Raw genomic sequence first — 20,777 nt, forward strand, 5'->3', positions numbered from 1 at the left:
TGCCCAAAATATAGTCTGTACATACATTCTGTGAGATCTCTGGTTCTCTAATAGCATGAAAACTCACAGCTAAAGCAGAGGAATTTTGAATTGTTGAGAAGGACATAGTCTCCCACACTTGTGTGGGTCGATTGTGGAAGCTGTTACAGCCTGTCAGTTCCCAAGTTTTCAGTAGCTAACCATTCAGGCAAGCGCTTTACCTGTGTATAACTCCTCCCCCATCAGTCATGACTCCTGTGATTATTTTAAATGTTACAACTATTTAAATTCAAAATCCATTTTAGTGTCAGCAATCTGTACTTATTTTTCCAGAGATTTCTGCTCCCTGAATCTCATATCCTAGTGTGTGTTCCCCTTTGCCTTACAGTAAGTCCCGGCTTGTACAGTAAAACCATGACTCCCACGTATGACCCCGTCAACGGAACGCCGGTGTCATCCACCATGACGTGGTTCAGTGACAGCCCTTTGACCGAACAAAACTGCAACATCCTCGCATTCAGCCAACCCCCACAGTCACCGGAGGCGCTGGCTGATATGTACCAGTCTCGGTCTCTGGTCGATAAAACCAAGCTTAACGCAGGGTAAGGATGTGGATCTGTGTTGCTTCTCTGTGAACTGATACTGGTGTGGTAAGAGAGATGCCACAAGATGGGGAAAGGGGTTTTTTGTTTGTTTGTTTGTTTTTTTAAATTAGAGTGCCTGGGATTGCATACTGTTAGCAAAAGTCAGGACTGGTTGTAGCAACAAAAAGGAAAAAAATAAGGCCTTTGGTCATTTCAATACATATAAAGTGTAACATCCTTATGTGTTTGGGTAACCCAATGGTTTACCATGTGTGAATATGAATTCTTTCCCCCTAAGGTGTGCAAAGTGTATTTTAAGGGAGGTCGAGCAGTTCATAAGTGGGTTGGAACCCATGGGTCAGGGGGAGACCCAAGGCGGCCCACCTGCCCACACTGTCTTGTAGAATGCCGCTTCTCTCTTCAGGCGTTCTAGAGCAAGTCCTTCAGCTTTGCTTCAAGTGGGCTCAGAAGACACACTCAAACTACTACTCAGACCACTGGTTCTTTTCACTCCCCATTGTTCACCAAATAAAGTCAGCTTTGTGGGCAGCATTCCACTGCCTGTGATATCTGGCCCAGCACTGTCTTCCTGTCCTACTGTGTACCCCACCCCCATGGTGCACCCCAGGACTCTCCTCCTCTCCTTCTGCTCTCCAGTCAGCCCCCACTCATCCTTTAAGGCCCAGTCACACACTCTCTCCTTTGTAGATGTCACCATTCAAGATCGGTCACTTCTCTGTAGCTCTGTTCTCATACTTTGCTTGTCCAGTGTTACTCTCCTCCTTTATTATGAGGCTTGGTCTCTCCCACTGGACCAAGACCTTTGGGATGGAGATTACATCTTGGGGGCTAATTTAATAGAAGTTCAAGCCATTTTCATTCAGTGTTACTGGATAGCATTCATGCCCACCTGGTTTTGTGGTTACCGTTTAATCTCCATCCCTCCACCTCTCACCATTACCCATTGTATATGTTTTTTCAACCTTAGGACAAAACTATCCAGTATAGGAGCCACTAGCCACATGTGGATATTTACATCTAAGTTTGAATTTAATTAAAATTGAAATGTGGCACTAGCCACATGTAAATCTTCAGTAGCCACATGTGGCTAGTGGCTACTCTATTGGACAGGGCCATACAGAATGTTGTTGTAATTACAGAAAGTTCTAGACAATAAGATAGAGCCAGCTTTGGGTCGGACCACCTGGTGTAGGGGAGAGGCTGTGCGGGCAGTCACCTGGTGTAGGGGAGAGGCTGTGCGGGCAGTCACCTGGTGTAGGGGAGAGGCTGTGCAGGCAGTCAGCTGGTGTAGGGGAGAGGCTGTGCGGGCAGTCACCTGGTGTAGGGAAGAGGCTGTGCGGGAAGTCACCTGGTGTAGGGGAGAGGCTGTGCGGGAAGTCACCTGGTGTAGGGGAGAGGCTGTGCGGGCAGTCACCTGGTGTAGGGAAGAGGCTGTGTGGGCAGTCACCTGGTGTAGGGGAGAGGCTGTGCGGGCAGTCACCTGGTGTAGGGGAGAGGCTGTGCGGGCAGTCACCTGGTGTAGGGGAGAGGCTGTGCGGGCAGTCACCTGGTGTAGGGGAGAGGCTGTGCGGGCAGTCACCTGGTGTAGGGGAGAGGCTGGGCGGGCAGTCACCTGGTGTAGGGGAGAGGCTGTGCGGGCAGTCACCTGGTGTAGGGGAGAGGCTGGGCGGGCAGTCACCTGGTGTAGGGGAGAGGCTGTGCGGGCAGTCACCTGGTGTAGGGGAGAGGCTAGGCGGGCAGTCACCTGGTGTAGGGGAGAGGCTGGGCAGGAAGTCAGCAAGTGCAGATTCTCATTCTGGCTCCACCATGAGGTACAGGACCTTAAGCATATCACTGAGTGTCACTGAGACTGTTTTATCATCTATAAAACTGAGAAAAAATAAAAACTGCTCTGGCTTCTTCACTGGGTTACTTTAAAGTGTCAATGAGAAAAATTAATTAATAAATAAATAAATTATATATAAGTATATATACACACACATACATAGCATTGGGAAAGCTGTAAGATAAAATATAGATATAAGCTAGTTTCAAGTCCTCTCCCTTACTGGTTTTCGGTCATATTACTCGGATTTTGTTCAAGGAGATGTGTGCATGTATGTGTATATAATGTAAATATATATAACATACATTACATGATGCATGTATTACATATAAAATATTATATAACATAGATAACATGTAAACATATTCTATAATGGTGTAACATATATGTATAAAACTGATCAACTTTTGTAACATCCTGCTGTTTTCTAGTTGGCTGGACTCCTCGCGTTCCCTCATGGAACAGGGCATCCAGGAAGATGAGCAGCTGCTGTTACGATTTAAATACTACACCTTCTTTGACTTGAATCCCAAAGTAAGATACTCTTTCTCTATTCTCTCTCTTTTTTAATATATGAATCCATGGAGGTGTACAATTGAGTCATTTAGTCATCAAAGTTAGGATTAACGTGTGTAATCTTCTGTTTACCTCTTCCAAGTTAGATCAGTAAATGCATTCTGCTCTCTGGTTTGCACTTTTGGGTTCTAGCGAGCTTGGTCAGCTGCCACGACTGTGTGGGAGTCTCTGGGGGTCTTTGTGCCCAGCATGCTGCCCCTCTCCATTCACAGGAGTGAAGGAACAAGAAGAGAGCTGTTCAGGGAGCCAGAGTGCTTAGGGTTTGGGAAGGAGGCGTTGTCAGGGCCTAGGTTAAGAGCAGGTTCTCATGAGTAAACCAGGACCCCATGATGGTGCACAGCAGACTCCCCACAGTGGTGCTGAAAAGTCTTTGGCGATGAGAAAGAGGGATCATCTGTGTAAATAAAGACCCACTAGTGGCCAGGTCCCATGTGAGGTGTGTGTCTCCCACCTGAAGTTTACTGGACAACTGAGTCCTCTCCCTGGCCCTGATTTGCCCCTTTTGTGCAGTCGTGAGTCAGCAGATAAATGGCCAAGTGTAGAAAATATAAACGGGGTCACTGCTTCTCTGAGTGCACAGGGCGATTCATCGTACTGTTCCCGTCCAGTTTGGTGTTAGGTGTTGCTCTATCCATGTACTTACTACCGGGCACGTGTTCGACGGGCTTGCTTCAGGCCACCTGTTCTGTGCAGACCCTTTCTCACCCACAGCAGTGTCACTGCCCCTTGTGGCACAGCCTTCCCCTCCATCATTTTCTCCATGAACAGGCCTTCCTCATTCAGAGATTACAAAAAGCATTCTCTTCATGTTTCCTCCTAATAGGTTTAGTCGTTATGTTTAGATTTTTTATAAGTCATTTGAGATATAATTCTCATACCATACATTTCACCCATTTACTCGGTACAGGTGAGTGGTTTTTAAAATATTCACTGAGTTGTGCAACTATCACCACCGTCTCATTTCAGAACACCTTCACCATCCTAACAAGAAACTCATTATCCACTAGGAGCCGCTCTCCATTTCCTCCCAACCTCCTGGCCCTAGGCAAGCATCAGTCAGTCTTCTTTCTGTCCCTATGGATTTGCCTATCCTGGACATTTCATATAAATGGGGTTATATAATATGTGGTACTTTGTGACTAGTTCCTTTCTTTAGCATAATATTTTAAAGGTCAATTTATATTGTACCATGTACCAGTATTCATTTCTTTTTATTGTCAAACTAGAGGCCCGGTGCATGAAATTCGTGCACTGGGGGGGGGTCCCTCACCTCAGCCCAGCCTGCACCCTCTCTAATCTGGGACCCCTAGGGGGATGTCCGACTGCCCGTTTAGGCCCGATCCCTAGGATCGGGCCTAAACGGGCAGTCGGACATCCCTCTCACAATCCGGGACTGCTGGTTCCCAACCCTCACCTGCCTGCCAGCCTGATTGACACCTAACTGCTCCCTGCCAGCCTGATCGCCCCCAACTGCCCTCCCCTGCTGGCCCAGTAACCCCCAACTGCCCTCCCCTGCCAGCCTGGTCGCCCCCAACTTCCCTCCTCTGATGGCCTGATCACCCCTAACTGCCCTCCCCTGCAGGCCTGCCCCCCCCCAACTGCCCTCCCCTGCCAGCCATCTTGTGGTGGCCATCTTTGACCACATGGGTGCGGCCATCTTTGACCATATGGGGGTGGCCATCTTGTGCAAGGGGGTGAGGGTCAATTTGCATATTATCTCTTTATTATATAGGATAATATCCCATTGAATGTATGTGCCACATTTTATTTATCCATCAGTTGATGGACATTTGGAATGTTTCTACTTTGGGACTATTATAAATAATGCTGCTAACGCCAAAACCGGTTTGGCTCAGTGGATAGAGCGTCAGCCTGCGGACTGAAGGGTCCCAGGTTCGATTCCGGTCAGGGGCATGTACCTTGGTTGCGGGCACATCCCCAGTAGGGGGTGTGCAGGAGGCAGCTGATCGATGTTTCTCTCTCATCGATGTTTCTAACTCTCTATCACTCTCCCATCCTCTCTGTAAAAAAATCAATAAAATATATTAAAAAAATAATAATAATGCTGCTAAGAACATTCATGTACAGGTTTGGGTTTGGGGTTTTCTTTTTTGTTTTTGTTTTTTTTTTTTTTTTACTTCTTTTTATTGTGGTAAAACATACATAACAATTGCCATTTTAACCATTTTTTAAATTAATTTTTAAAGATTTTTCTCCCAGTCAATAGCTTATCTTTTCTTTTTTATATGTATTTTTGTATTGATTTTTAGAGAGAAAGGGAGAGGGGGGGGAGAGAGAGAAACATCAACAATGAGAGAGAATCATTGATTGGCTGCCTCATGCACCCCCCTTACTGGGGATCAGCCCGCAACCCAGTCATGTGCCCTTGACCAGAATCGAACTAGGGACCCTTCAGTCTGCAGGCCGAAGCTCTATCCACTGAACCACACCAGCTAGGGCCATTTTAACCATTTTTAGGTCCACAATTCAGTGGCATTAAGTACATTTATAATGTTATGAAGCTACCACCATTGTCCATTTCCAGAACATTTTTTATCATCCTATACAAAAACTCTGCACCCATTAAACAAACTCCCCATTTAACCCTTCCTCCAGCCCTGTAACCTCTGTTCTACTTCCTACCTCTATGAATTTGCCTATTGTGGGTACTTCATAAAAGTGGAATCACACCGTATTTGTCCTTTTGTGTCTGGCTTATTTCAATGTCTTATAGTTGTAATGTGCATGAGAATTTCATTCCTTCTGAAGGCTGAATGATATCCCAGTGTGTGTATATACTACATTGTGTTTATTTATTCATCCATTTATGGGCATTGGGGTTGTTTCTACCTTTTGGCTATTGTGAATAATGCTATGATGAGCATTGGTGTACAAGTATCTGTCTGAGTCCCTCTTTTTCTTTTCTTTTCTTTTTTTTTTTAAGTGACAGTGGCAAGACTTATTAGAGCAAAAAGCTATAGTACATCTTTTTCTTTTTTTTTCACTATATACTTACAAGTGGAATTGCTGGATCATACTCTATGTTTAACGTTTTGAGGAACTACCAAACTGTTTCCCATAGAGGCTGCTCCATTTTATAGTCCCACCAGCAATGAATAAGGATTCCAATTTCTCCACACCCTCAGTAACATTTGTTATGATCTGTCTTTTGCCTTAGAGCCTAGTGAGTGTGAAGTGGTATCTCATTGTCTATCTGTAATTAATATTTTTTGGATGATGAGAGATAGTTTTTTTTTTATTTTGGATTTTTATTTTCCAACTGGCACAGCATTGTTAACACTATAGTGTTGAATTCTTTCTTCCCCTACTGCTATAAAATGCCATTTTTATTTTATATTAAACTTATATACATATATAGGTTTGTTTCTAGATACGGTGTTATTGACATTTTGTCTATCACTATATGAATACCACACCATTTTAGTTGCTGCAGCTTTATAATATGTTTTAATGTCTGGGAGGACAGGTGTCTTCCCAATATTGTTCTTTTTCAAAATGTTCTTCATGATATTTGAACACTAAAGGCCCGATGCACGAAATTCGTGCAAGGGGCTTGACCCTCGCAGCCCCCACTGCCTTGTGGTCCCGGCTGCCTCGTGGCCCCTGTGGCCCTGCGGCCCCGCCCACTGGTCATTCGGGAAGGTTGTTCCGCCATCCAGTCTAAGTAGCATATTAGCTCTTTATTATATAGGATTGTTTTTTCCAGCTTAACTTAAAAATTAGCTTGTATAAAGTTTTATTTTAAAACTAGGGGCTCAGTGCACAAATTTGTGCACCTTGAAAGGAACTGTGGGCCACAAGGCTGCAATGGGCACAAGGGTGGGTCTATGCTCATCCTCCGCGCCCCCACCCAACCCCTCCCACTGTGGCCCCCAGCCCCCTGTCTGCCAGCAGCCCCATTCCCGCCGCCGTCAGTGCCAGCCCCACTTGCACCCACTCCTGGCGCTGGCCCCAATCGCTCTGTGCTGTCAGCAGGTGCAAGCAGCGGTTGCTGCCCCAATCATCCCTCAGGAACAGAGGGAGGTGGAGAAACCCTCAGGGGTGATCAGGGCCAGCAGCCGCTGCTCGCACCTGCTGACGGCACCAAGCGATTGAGACCAGTGTTGGGCACTGGCAGCGGGTGCAAGTAGGGCCAGCACTGGCAGCAGGTGCGAGCCTTGGGCAGGATCGCAGCATGCAGGAGGAAAGAATTTTCAGTAACCAACAGAGGTTCGTCCCGATGATAGTGACTGGCGCCCTGCCTTGGTCTGGTGCCCCCACTCACCTGCTCCACCATTTGGCCGCGGCCAATGCCTGCCATGTTCCGCGCACACCCCCTGGTGGTCAGCGCACGTCAAAGTGACCGGTTGTTAAGTTATTCAGTTGTTCCACCGTTTGGCCTATTTGCATATTAGGGTTTTTATATATATAGATCCCTATTAGCCCTGGCTGGTATGGCTAAGTTGGTTGGGCATCATCCCGTCCTGTGCATGGTTCAATTTCTGGTCAGGGCACATGCCCGAGTTTTGGGCTTGATCCCCAGAGAGGGATATGCAGGAGGCAGCCAATCAATGTTACGCTCTGACATTGATATTTCTCTCTCTCTCCCTCTGGCTTCCTCTCTCTCTAAAAATCAATAAAATGAAATAAAATAAAAATCCCTATCAGATTCTGATTAGGATTGCACTGAGTTTGCAGATCAGTGTGGGGAATCCCTTCTCCTTTTATTGGTTATCACAGAAACCAATTTTACTATCTGCTTTTCATACCAATAGGAATGTGATAAAAGGGAGGTGAAGTAATGGAATCTAAGATGGGTTAGTTGGGCCCCTTGAAGAAACTCTGGGAAATATTTTGAGGAAGTTCTAAATTCCGAAGTAAAAAGAGCTGGGGCAGTATGTCCCTTTTAGTTACCTGAACTAAAGTTTAGTGCATCTGTCTTACAAGGAATGGCCTGTCATTCCAGAATCTTGTATTGTGGAATATGAATGTGCCCCCTACACCACCACCACCACCACCCACACACACATAACTATTTATTTCTTCCTCTAGTACGATGCTGTCCGAATAAACCAGCTCTATGAACAAGCCAGGTGGGCCATTGTCTTAGAAGAAATTGACTGCACAGAGGAAGAAATGTTGATCTTTGCAGCACTACAGGTATGGGAACTTCAGTACCTTCTCTCTGGAAGGAGACAAAGCAAGTTAGTTTTGCTTAAGTTTCATTGTATTCATACTGGCTTTTTCTTGGAAGAAAGCACTAAAAATGAGGGCAGTGAATTAAAATTTTAAATGCTCCTTGTACACACATGTGTATAACTTAGGTGAAGCATCCGTCTTGCAGTTCTTACCTCTTCCCCAATGCAAACTCAGCCAGTGATGTAGCAGAGCCAAGTCTGAACATGACCAACCCTGGATCTCAGAATGACTCAGATTAAAATGTCATTGTCTCTGCACAGGAGGGAGCTCTCCGTGGAGATGTTTGGTATTACAGGGGAGTTGTCTCCCAAAAAAGGAAGAACTGGCTAACGGATTTATTGTGCTTATGCCATTTCTAAAACCTGTCTCTTTGCAGTATCACATTAGCAAATTGTCGTCGTCCGCTGAAATACAGGATTTCACAAGTGAGTCTGAGGTCGATGAGGTGGAAGCAGCACTTTCCAATCTGGAAGTGACCCTGGAAGGTGGAAAAGCGGACAGCACTTTGGTATGGACTTTCCTGCTAACTCCGAATTGTGGCTTTGTTCTGCCCGACCAGTGTAGGTGACGTTTTGGTTTTTATCAGAAACAAGAGACTATTGTGTCTGAATTTGAGGAAAGAAAACATGCTGGTCTTCGGGCAAGCTTAAACCTAGCCAGAACTGACCAGCTTTCCCAGGTCGGCTCAGTAAGGGACTATGCAGTGTTCTCATTACACTAATGACAATACTATCACATCACATGTCTTCTTTGGGGTGGGTTGGCCTGGTATGAGAGAAAGACTGCTGGGGACTCCATTTCACTACATGGAACGTGGAATCGGTTCCTTAAGTCTAGAAAGAACCCTCAGTCTATTGTACGGGGCAGCTGTGGAAATAGATGCCTTACAGGTAACAAAGCCTTGTTATCTATTTACCTTAGGGGTAGGGAACGTTTTTTTTTTTTTTTTTTTTTTTTGCTAAGGGCCACTTGGATATTTATAACATTATTCACAGGCCATACAAGATTATTAACTTAAAAATTAGCCCGCTATATTTGGTCAAACATTTAATTAATTCACCCCTAATGCCTGGGCAGCACCAGACCAAGTGATTTCATGGGCCAGATGGTCCCCACCCCTGATTACCTTTCCGCTGGGCAAGGCTGACCGAAGTGAGGGCCTTTTTCTGGAACACTATAAACATTTCCTGAACTCTTTTGACTTTAGTAAAACATCTTTTGCTCCTTACCCAGGAAATGTGGCCCAATGTCCGCTTTATCATTGGAATGCCCCTGCAGCTGGATGCATTTGTTGGGTGCCACACTTCTGTTTAACTTCTTTAATCATGGGAGTGGCTGAATCACATTGATTCAGAGAGGTGGATCCATTGTAATTAGATTTTTAAAAGTAATTGATAAAAATGAGTCACTGTATTCTTATGTATTTAGTATGTGTTCGCTGATGATTAAATTCCTTAAAATAGGGAACTGGTTCATGCAAAACTAAATACCTGAAATGAACTCAAAGCCAAGGTTCTGTAGAGTCAGAGCCTCCGCACATGTATAGGAGACACCCGCCCCATGAAACTGGAGTTCTTTTTTGTCTACTTCCACCACTAAATACATACAACAGGAAAGCTTTCCTTCTTAGAATAGATGAAAGTTTCCCTCCTCCCGCCCTCAAGATATTTTCTGTCAAGGCTTTCTGATGTCAAACAATAGGCTTTGCAGTTTGGAAAACAAGCACCAACCTAGCGCTGTAGAATGAACTTTGAACCAGGTACCTTTCGAGAGTTTAATCAGTAAACCAGGTGTACCTAGGGTTACTCACTCTGATGCCCAAGTTGTAAAATACTTTTGTTTGTACGTAAAAGTAGTTGTTTCTAACTCAGATGTTTCACTTGAATGGTAGGCATCGGGCATGCTTGGTCAAATTTTTAATCTCTTTTTCTTATTTGTGTGATATGTGACATATACTAGTACAGAAAAATGAAAAACAAAAATGTACAGCCTACCAAATGAGTGTTAAATTATCTCCCAAGTCACCACCAAACCAATAACCAGAACTTGGCCAGCGACCACAAAAGCCCCTGCATGTGCCCCATCCCACTCCCAACCCTGCCCCACCCCATCCCCTGCCCTAAGGCAACTGCTGGATGTGTGGCTAGTGTGACTGAGGAACTGAGTTTGTCATTTTATATCATTGTAATTAATTCAAGTTTAAATGGCTACATGTGGTGAGGGGCTACAGTGTTGGGCAGTGCAGGTATAAAGTATCAGCACCACGTGTCTAATCACTGCTTATGAAATATTATGTTTTTCCTTAGGAGGACATCACTGATATCCCTAAACTTGCAGATAATCTCAAATTATTTAGGTAAGTCGTCCTTAAAGGGAAAAGGGATTCCTCATAACAAAGCCTCATAGGTAAAGAGTCCAGGAGTTTAAATTGAAGATCCATTAAGCAGATTCATGGTTGAAAGATAAGAGCGTGAGCTTTGGCATCAGACAGACAATGGGCCGATACTAGCTCCACAGCACGTGCTACCTGGGTGACCTTGGGAGCTGTCCTTTTGTCTCTGAGCCTCAGTTTCCTGATCTATAAAATGAGGATATACCTCCTCCTGAGTTTGTTGAGAAGATTAAATAACACAAATGAAGCACTGAGCATGGGGCCTGGCTCATAGTACATGGTGGTGTAAACATGGCCAGGGTCAGGCAGAATGAACACGTATGTCAGACTGGAGTTTCTGTGACCGTCCATCTGGGAGGCTCGACTCTGACATCATTTCCTGGTTCTTTCACAGTTTGAAAATCAGTTGTCACTAGAACTTGGATCTCGGGCTTATAGAGGGATAACCTTAGTTATCTACCTATTTCTGATTAACCCACCCAGTCACCTCATGTCAATTAGAAACTGTTAAAAAGGCAGAGAAGTTTTTATTTCATGGAAAAAAAAGGACTGCCATATTTGTGATGGTGCCAAGGTGTGTTAGGATGAAAGGGATAAGGTCCCTTTGAAGTTCTATCAGTTACTGTGTCACTTTATGGTTTGTTGACTTTTAACAAACCAACACTTCACTGGGTCATTGGCATGAAAGGAAACCAGTTGCTTTTGGTAATACAGAATGCAAAGAAAGACTTAGAAAGAATGAAAATGAATCAATCAGGTATAAATGAGAAAAAGGAACCCAAAGGATTGTCCATGGGTTTCTACAGCAAGCATGTCAAACTCAAAGGCTAATTTGGGCCAAATAAACAAGGTTTAAGTTTATGTGGGCCACAAAAAAAAACAAAAGCTTCAATTTTTATAGAAACATAGGTTTATTTCAATAGAGACATGCTGAATACAATGAGCTGAAATAAATGAGTAATCGTTAACGTAAAATAATAGAACATTTTAATAAAAATTAATTTTTTTTCTTGAACATTAACTTACCAGACACTGAATAACTGCACAAATTAATAAGCATAATGCAAATAAACTTATTTTTCTTGTTCTCCAAAAGCAAAATATTTCCTGTTGCACACACCAAACAATATTTGCTGCTAGTATTAGTGGAGAGAAATGGTGCACCTGCGTGTAAGGAGCGAAAGGGAAATAAGTACAACACAATGATAGTAATCAGTCATTAGTGAACGTTGTAGTTCATTATTAATAATCCTCTCTAATAAAATGGTAATATGCAAATTAACCATCACTCCGCTACATAAGCCACGCCCACCAGCCAATCAGGGCGAGTATGCAAATTAACCCCAATCCAAGATGGCTACAGCCACAGAGAGCAAGGTTTCCCAGGTAACAGAGCAAGCCAAGCTTTCCATAGCCGTTGCAGGCCTAAGCCTCCACTCAAGCTACAAAGTTTCAATTATAGAAGGTAAACAAACTCAAACAAATGGCGGCAGAATGGAGCTTGAGAGAGCAGGCCAGGGTTGCCGCCGGCAACAGGGGAAGCAAAGCTTTCCGCACACCCTGGCCGGGCCCACCCGCTTAAGGCTACAAAGTTTCAATTGTAGAAGGTGAATTAACTGCCACAGAAATGGCTGCCGCCCCGGAGGGAACAGCAGGCTTGGCTCCGCTCCAGGATACAAAGTTTCAATTGTAGAAGGAAAATAAATTCCAGATACCAGGGCCTCCTCTTGGGTCGCCAGGGTGCGTGGCTGGCCTGCAAACCACCACAGGCCCCTCGCTCAGGCCGCCCCACGCCCCAAGGGAACCCCACCCTGATCTGGGACACCCTTCAGGGCAAACCAGCTGGCCCCCACCCCTGTACCAGGCCTCTATCCTATCTAATAAAAGAGTAATATGCAGATTGATCATCACTGCAACACACAATATAGCTGCCCCCATGTGGTCAAAGATCCTGCCCCCATTTGGACACAAGATGGCCACTACAAGATGGCCAGCAGGGGAGGGCAGTTGGGAGGCACCCGGCCTGCAAGGGAGGGCAGTTATGAGGGACCAGGCCTGCAAGGGAGGGCAGTTGAGAGGGACCAGGCTTGCAAGGGAGGGCAGTTGGAGGTGATCAACCCTGCAGGAGAGGGCAGTTAGGGGTGACCAGGCTGGCAGAGGAGGGAAGTTGGGGGCAAACAGGCTGGCAAGGGAGCAGTTAAGCATCAACCAGGCTGGCAGCGGAGTGGTTAGGGAGTGATCAGGCTGGCAGGCAGAAGCGGTAAGGGGCAATCAGGAAGGCAGGCAGGCAAGCAGTTGGGAGCCAGCAGTCCTGGATTGTGAGAGGGATGTCCAACTGCCCGTTTAGGCCCGATCTGGGATCGGGCCTAAATGGGCAGTCGGACATCCCTTGAGGGGTCCCAGATTGGAGAGGGTGCAGGCTGGGCTGAGGGACAACCCCCCGCCGTGCACGAATTTCGTGCACCGGGCTTCTAGTTATGTATAACAGGATATTGTAAAAATTAAGTTACGAAATTTTTATTAAAATGTTTCTTACATACTGTTGTATTGGCTGGGCTGCAAAAATATTTGTTGTGGGCCACATGCAGCCCGCAGGCCGCGAGTTTGACATGCTTGTTCTACAGGTTGTTTTCTTTTTAAAATGTGATTTTAGGATGTGGTCTCAAACAAAAGGGTCATTAATAGTTGCAACCATGCATATTGTGATAGACAAAGCTACAGAAAAACAGTAATAATTTGAATCCACAAATATATCTTCATAAATCCTATATAATAAAAGCCTAATATGCTAAGTGTCCGGTCGTCCGGTCGTTCGTTCAACCAATCAAAGCTTAATATATATATATATATATATATATATATATATATATATATATATATATATATAAAAAGCCAGTTACCGTAACGACCGGAACAACCGGTCACTATGACACCCACTGTGGCCAGCAAACCGGCCCGATCAGGGGGTGGGGCCGGCCGGCCAACTTCCCGAAGCCCCTCCCCCTGGCCGGCCCGCCCCTGATCAGACTCTCCCACCCCAATCAAGGGCAGGGCCAGCCAGCCAAACACCCTTCCCCCTAGCTAGCCCCACCCCTGATCACCCCCCACACCCCAATAGGGGGCAAGGCTGGACAGCCAACCTCCTGCAGCCCCTCCCCCACCCAGCCTCACCCCAGATTAGCCACCCAGCCAGCCAACCTCCCATGGCCCCTCCCCCAGGCCACTGGCCCCCGATCAGTATCCCCCACCACATTCAGGGGCAGGGCTGGCAGGCCCACCACCCACAGCTCCTCTTCATGGCCAGCCCCACCCCCAATTGTCCCCCCAACCCCAATTGGGGTCAGGGCCTGCCAGCCAATCACCCACGGCCCCTCCCCCCAGACAGCCCAGCCCTGATCAGGCCCCTATTGGGGTGTGCCGGCCGGCCAACCTCCCACCATCTCCTCGTCCCAACAGGCCCAGCCCCAATCCGCCCTGACTGGGGCCGGGCCAGCCAGACCCCACCTGTGCACGAATTCGTGCACTGGGCCACTAGTATGTTAATAATATGCTAAGGCTGCTCAACCTTCGCTATGACGTGCACTGACCGCCAGGGGCCAGATTCTGACTGGTAGGTTAGCTAGCTGCTGGGGTCCAGCCGATAGGGACTGAGCAAGATGGGCCAGATACGCCCTGAAGCCCCCCCACACACACACCGCAATCCCTCCCCGGCTCGCCAAACTCCTGCGTACCTTCCTGGCCCCGATCGTTCACCAGTGGGTCCCTTGGCCTGGCCTTCACCCTCTCACAATCAAGGACCCCTTGGGGGATGTCGGAGAGCCAGTTTCAGCCCAATCCCACAAGCCAGGCTGAGAGACCCCACTGGTGCACAAATTCGTGCACTGGGACTCTAGTTATTAATAATTGTTCTACAAAGAAAGTAGATTGCCCTGTTCTCTGTATAGAGCAATTCCAGTTTTTTATAAACCAATGATGATTTCCTCCCGACAGATGTTTTATTTTTTTAATATATTTTTCTTGATTTCAGAGAGGAAGGGAGAGGAAGAGATAGAAACATCAATGATGCGAGAGGATCATTGATTAGCTGCCTCCTGCATGCCCCACATTGGGGATTGAGCCCGTAACCCAGGCATATGCCCTGACTGGAAATCGAACCAGGACCTCCCAGTTCATAGGTCAATGTTCAACCACTGAGCCATGCTGGCAAGGCATCCCCGTAGATGTTTTAGGTGAAGGAGAAGACATCCTGGAGTAAAGCCCCACATCCACATCACTTTAATGGATTGATATGTTCAGACTCACAATATCATTCTCATGTTTGGCCAGTGGGCACTTTATCTATCAAAGGTCTCAAGACACTGAATTTAATATATAATATAGTTCATGGAAGAAAGAAGTGAAGGAGGAAAGGAAGAGAGAGGAAGCAAAGAAAAAGGGAGAAGGGAAGGGAGAAAGGAGAGTGGAGAATGGAGTTCTGTTCCTAGTGGGTGTGTGACCTTGAATAAGCCCTTCATTTCCCTGGGCCTCCTTTCCTTATCAGTAGAAAAGCATTGAACTAACCCTTGGATTGTTTGGTGTGTTTATTGACAGTGACGGTTTTTTTTTCCTAAACAAATTCAATTGAACTCGCTATATAAATAGTGAACTTCTAATTCCAGCAGCCTGGCATTTGACCTAATGCAGATCCCAATGTTACCATAAATACAAATAAATGCTGGATAAAATAAAATAAAAGAATTGTAAGTTAAAAAATTGATCTTAAAGAGAGACCAAGAAACCCCAACTCCGGGAAATTAAGAGGGACCCTAGGTCTACCAATGGAGCCTCAGCCGCACAGAGGGAGTTGGTCCATGGACATCAGTTCTCTTGTGGTCTCGTGCAGGGACCAAAGATGAGGCTTTAAGGTGGGGTCTGCTTCATGTGAGGCAGGGAGCCAGGACTGAAGGCCCTGCCTAAGGGTAGAAACTTGCAAGGGCTTCCTTCTCTACTTAACAGGGAGTAGAAAAACTACCCATCAACCAAAGGAAGAAGTGAGGAAGTTCATTCTAGCACGGGGTGCTGTGTGGGGTTATGAAAAGTCTCTCTCAAGAAATCAGAGCCAAGGTCTGTGCCACACACTGATGTAGATCTAAATTTAAATGTCTTATATGATAAGAGAATACTGAAAAAATTTAAATAGAAACTGGATCAGGAGCACAAAAATCTATGAAGCCCTAGCAAATGTAATTTTAAAAACCTTGGAGGGAAATATCCACAATCTGACATGCATGGGCCTTCTACAGAAAACAATAGCTCCCTTTAAAAAAAAAAAAAAAACTTCCAATAAAAATTACTAACCATTTGAATCAATAAACCACCATAAAGGAAAAACAGCAGACCCAGCCAACAACAGGATTAGCGGTTTCAATAATTTCAGGTAATGGAACAATCTGAAGAAACCATAAAATGAGTATGTTGAGAATCATTAAGTAAATTAAAAGATAAAAGTTATAATGAAGGAGAACAGAAATATTGAAATGGAATCAAATTAGAAATTCTAGAAATGAAAAAAACATACAGAGATTTTAAATGGAATAGGTGCATTAACCATCAAGTCTAAAAACACAGCTGAAGAGAGAACTAAAGTCAAGTAGAAATGGGAAACATGATGTAAATAGAATGAGAAGAATCAGCTGGGAGTTCCAGAAGGACATATGGAGAGAAGCAAGCACTTAAAAGAGAGTGCTTGAAAATTTTATATAATTATTGAAGACAAAAAGCCTTAAATTCAAGAATCGCAGACCAATAAAATAAACCAGTGTGAAAGTTTTTTAAATCAGATGGCGAAGACAGATTTTCTACAAAGAAAAACAGGTGGGCAGCAGACTTCTCATGGCTGGGAGATATATTGAAAGTGCCAAGAGAATATAACAGTCAATCTGGAATTTTCTGCCCAACCAATTTTTCAAGATTATACTTTTTGAAAACCCCTAAGTATAAACCAGACAAGATACAATCCTACTAGTAAGTTACATATTTAATAAAAAACAATGATGCCCTGGTTGGGTGGCTCAGTTGGTTAGAGCATCGTCCCATACACCACAAGGTTTAGGATTCGATTCCCAGTCAGGGCACATGCCTGGGTTGTGGGCTCGATCCCCAATGGGGAGCATGCAGGAGGTAGCTGATCAATAATTCTCTCTCATCATTGATGTTTCTATCTCTCTCTTCCTCTCCCTTCCTCTCTGAAATCAATAAAAATGTATATTTTTAAAAACCAGTTTATTCTGATATTATTTCATTATTATTGTATTATTTATTTGTATTACAACTGTAAACCTGATTTTGTCCATACCTCTATATAAATATCACAAATACACAATTGTAAATATGTTAAGGCAGCAATTCTCAACCAGTGCGCCACTAGAATTTTTAAAGTATAGCCCAGTGAGGAACGTTTTCTGGCCCCCAAAGATATCACTGTTAGAGATCTTCCCCCAAAGTAGAGTCTATAATAGGTTAGCTGTAGATTTTAGTGCTTTCCATGGCTCACTGGGAATTCTCTGGTGGTTTCTCTTAAGGGTCAAGAGGAAACTACAGAAGAGGTTACCTACTTTCATATCTGATATTTATGTCTGACAACTTGAAAGTTATGCTGTTCACAATGGCAGTTTCTTCAGATCTATGAAGTGTCTGGAAATTTTATATGTCACAGATTCATGGATAATAATAAGTTTCTCACAAATAATAATAATTATTACCATTATTATTATTATTTAGCACTTATTATTAACCTCTACATCTCAGAGCAAACCCCATTCCTCGTTTTTAGAAATGAAGCATATGTTGTTTGAAAGAGCGTCTTGATGTGCTTGAAATTTGCCATGTTTTCTACATTTCTGGATGTTGTTTCAACGTTTCCCGTGCTTTCATTTGCAGGCCCAAGAAGCTAATATTAAAAGCTTTCAAACAATATTGGTTCGTCTTTAAAGACACGTCTATAACCTACTTTAAAAACAAGGAACTTGAAGAAGGAGAACCAGTGGAAAAGTTAAATCTTAGAGGTAAGTGGGCTCTACATCGCTGTGGCTTGTCATGACCCAGCAAGCAGATGAAAGCCACGACTTCTCCCCAGGGAAGCGAGGCTGACTTCCAGTGCGTCCCTGTGTTCCAGAGGCCCCTGCCTGCAGCTCGGACCCCCTGGCACGTGGGCCTGGAGTGTGGTTTAGTAAACATGGTTATTTATAGTCTGCTCTTTCTTCTTTCCCAGTGTGTTCAAATCTATGAAATGGTGGTAATTGGTGTCATAAGTATAATACATTGTAGGCTCCTGATAAGCTTTCTGAATTCCAGAACAGTTATGTTTAATTCAGTGTTGCTTTAATGCCTATTCTAAGTTCTGAAAGTGACTGTGAGTGTCCTGGTAACTCTATTAGTTGAAATATTTTACTAACCCATACACTCAATTCCCTTATCGTTGTGGCAATCAGAGAATTTCCTGGGTTTTGATTTATTTTGAAGTTCATATTCATAATTGTTCCTATGGGTTAGTTCACATTCATAATGGTTCTTATAGGTTAGGATAGCCAAATCCATCTTAAAACCGAATTCAATTAATGATGTATTTTTTAAAATCATAAAAGAAAATATTTTTCTCTATCCATGTTAATTGTAAGTCTTATCTACTTAGCCTTTAATTAATATTATCAGTTTGCTCCTCCATTTTTCAGAAGGGAACAAAATCTAAGGGGCTTATTTCAAAGTCTTTCTTTCAGATGCACACGTGATATTTATTTAATACATTCTCCACAACTCAGCTGTGACCCTGCCTTTTGTTATTCAGGCTGTGAAGTTGTGCCAGATGTGAATGTAGCAGGAAGAAAATTTGGAATCAAGTTACTAATCCCTGTTGCTGATGGTATGAATGAAGTGTATCTGAGATGTGACCATGTAAGTAAAACCATACAAACGTTCAGTCATTTCACCTTTATTAAACCTAAGGACACACCATCTGAGGTATTTTTCTCAAATGAGAACACTATTGTATCAGTCAGCTATTGTTTTATAGCAAACAACCACAAAAGTCACAATGACATATACCAATAAACACTTGTTTCTGAAACATCTGCAGGTAGGCCGGGGGTGGATGAAGCAGGCTGGTGTCAGCAGGGAAGATCTGGCTAAGCCTGGCTCTTCACTGCAGTTTGAACTCATTGAATTTATTCTGAGTCCTGAGCCGCCTGGGGAGGCTCTTCTCACAACGATGGCAGGAATGCCAGAAAGCAACTGGAAGCAGATGAGACCTCCTAACATGTAGGCTTGCAATTGGTCATTTCCACCCTTATTCCACTGGCCAAAGCAAGCCTCATGGCTGGGCCCAACATCAAGGGGGTGGGTAATTACACTCTGGCTGTAGTGGGAGGGACTATAAAATTACATGGCAAAGGGTGTGGACATTGAGGCCAATAAGTCAATGGACCACACCTACTGTTGCTGTGAAGAATTTCACTCTTCAGCTGCATCCGCTCAGCTTCTGGGACCACTCCTCTTTACTCCCAAGGTTAGAAAAATGCAGGCAGGTGGGAGGCACCCCTCTCTGGTTCAGAGCTCATCAGTGGACCTGATTCCTACTGTGGACTAGAGTCTTTACTAACGATAGGCCAGGGCAGAAATAATATAGGAAATCAGTTCATGATTTTTTTCTTGTTCTGTCAGAGAGATCAGATGTGATCTGAAAATGGAAATCTATATCAAGGAAGGCTGTCTGGTACTTGAGGGTTTCAGCTATCTGTGCTCCATAGCACACATCCTTAGTTCATCTTTAAATTTGTGGAATTTAGCAAGACTGACATTGCTGTTCTCTAGCCCCTTAACTAGACATTCAACACAAGAATCAAAGGCCACTGAAACCGGTTTGGCTCAGTGGATAGAGCGTCAGCCTGCGGACTGAAGGGTCCCAGGTTCGATTCCGGTCAGGGGCATGTACCTTGGTTGCGGGCACATCCCCAGTAGGGGGTGTGCAGGAGGCAGCTGATTGATGTTTCTCTCTCATCGATGTTTCTAACTCTCTATCTCTCTTCCTTCCTCTCTGTAAAAAATCAATAAAATATTTTTTTTTTTAAAGAATCAAAGGCCATTGGTGGGTGTTAAGTTAGGTGAATAATGGCCACTCAGAACATATGCCACTTTAATCTTTCCATGCTTGGAAGGTGACAATTTTGTATTATAGTCCCAGGACTTGAACTTGCTTCTCTGCCCTCCTGTGTTTGTTGCAGGAGAATCAGTATGCCCAGTGGATGGCTGCCTGTATCTTGGCATCGAAGGGCAAAACCATGGCAGATAGCTCCTACCAGCCAGAAGTCCTCAACATTCTTTCATTTCTGAGGATGAAAAACCGGAACTCAACATCTTCCGTGGCTTCCAGTCCTGAAAACATGGACATGAACCCGGAATGTTTTGTGTCACCCCGGTGTGCAAAAAAACACAAGTCTAAACAGGTACTGCTAATCTTGTTGGGGTAATGGTTTGCAGTGAATTCTATCTTTTCTGAAATAAAATGATTGAGACTGTTATCATGAAAAATCAGTTGATGGGCAAATTTGACTATAGACTGGGTATTAGATGATATTAAGAAATTATTGTTAATTATATTAGAGGTAACTGTACTGCTAATTGAATATAGCATTATGCCCTGATATAGTCTAATTAAAAATAAGGCCCTAGCCCTAGCTGGTTTGGCTCGGTGAATAGAGCGTCGGCCTGCGGACTGAAGGGTCTCAGGTTTGATTCTGGTAAAGGGCACATGCCCGAAGTTGCGGGCTCAATCCCTAATAGGGGGCGTGCAGGAGGCAGCTGTTCAATGATTCTCTCTCATCATTGATGTTTCTGACTCTCTCCCTCTCCCTTCCTCTCTGAAATCAATAAAAATATCTTTTAAAATAAATAAATAAAATTATTTAGTCCCTACAAATTAAATTTTTTAATTATGCTTCCATAAGCATGGGTTAAAAAGTCAAACAGATAAACTGAATCAAGTAGACCCATTGTCCATGGACACACCAATACCCCAGAAAGAGGAACCCAGAACTCTCCATCTCCATGAACCTTAGAAGCTCTTATGTTGGTTGATTTAGTTTCAGCTTCTCCCTGGGGATTTGCATGAGAGAGAGAGAGAGAGAGAGAGAGAGAGAGAGAGAGAGAGAGAGCAGGGGAGAGAATATGA

At 44.2% G+C, this 20,777-nt stretch overlaps 1 protein-coding gene across 4 annotated transcripts in view; it reads left to right on the plus strand.

Annotated features, from left to right (window-relative positions):
* FERMT1 (FERM domain containing kindlin 1) overlaps positions 1 to 20,777 on the plus strand; it is a 41,651-nt gene that overhangs the window by 10,872 nt on the left and 10,002 nt on the right. For all 4 annotated transcript variants that reach the window (XM_079784401.1, XM_079784403.1, XM_079784402.1 and 1 more), the window contains 8 exons: positions 368 to 581; positions 2,841 to 2,943; positions 8,038 to 8,145; positions 8,561 to 8,692; positions 10,491 to 10,540; positions 17,495 to 17,619; positions 18,399 to 18,505; positions 19,831 to 20,052. In XM_079784401.1, coding sequence (XP_079640527.1) covers positions 368 to 581; positions 2,841 to 2,943; positions 8,038 to 8,145; positions 8,561 to 8,692; positions 10,491 to 10,540; positions 17,495 to 17,619; positions 18,399 to 18,505; positions 19,831 to 20,052 — 1,061 coding nt within the window. The remainder of the gene's footprint in view (positions 1 to 367; positions 582 to 2,840; positions 2,944 to 8,037; positions 8,146 to 8,560; positions 8,693 to 10,490; positions 10,541 to 17,494; positions 17,620 to 18,398; positions 18,506 to 19,830; positions 20,053 to 20,777) is intronic.

This window comes from Cnephaeus nilssonii, assembly GCF_951640355.1.
Source record: "Cnephaeus nilssonii genome assembly, chromosome: 11".
Lineage (NCBI taxonomy): Eukaryota > Metazoa > Chordata > Mammalia > Chiroptera > Vespertilionidae > Cnephaeus > Cnephaeus nilssonii.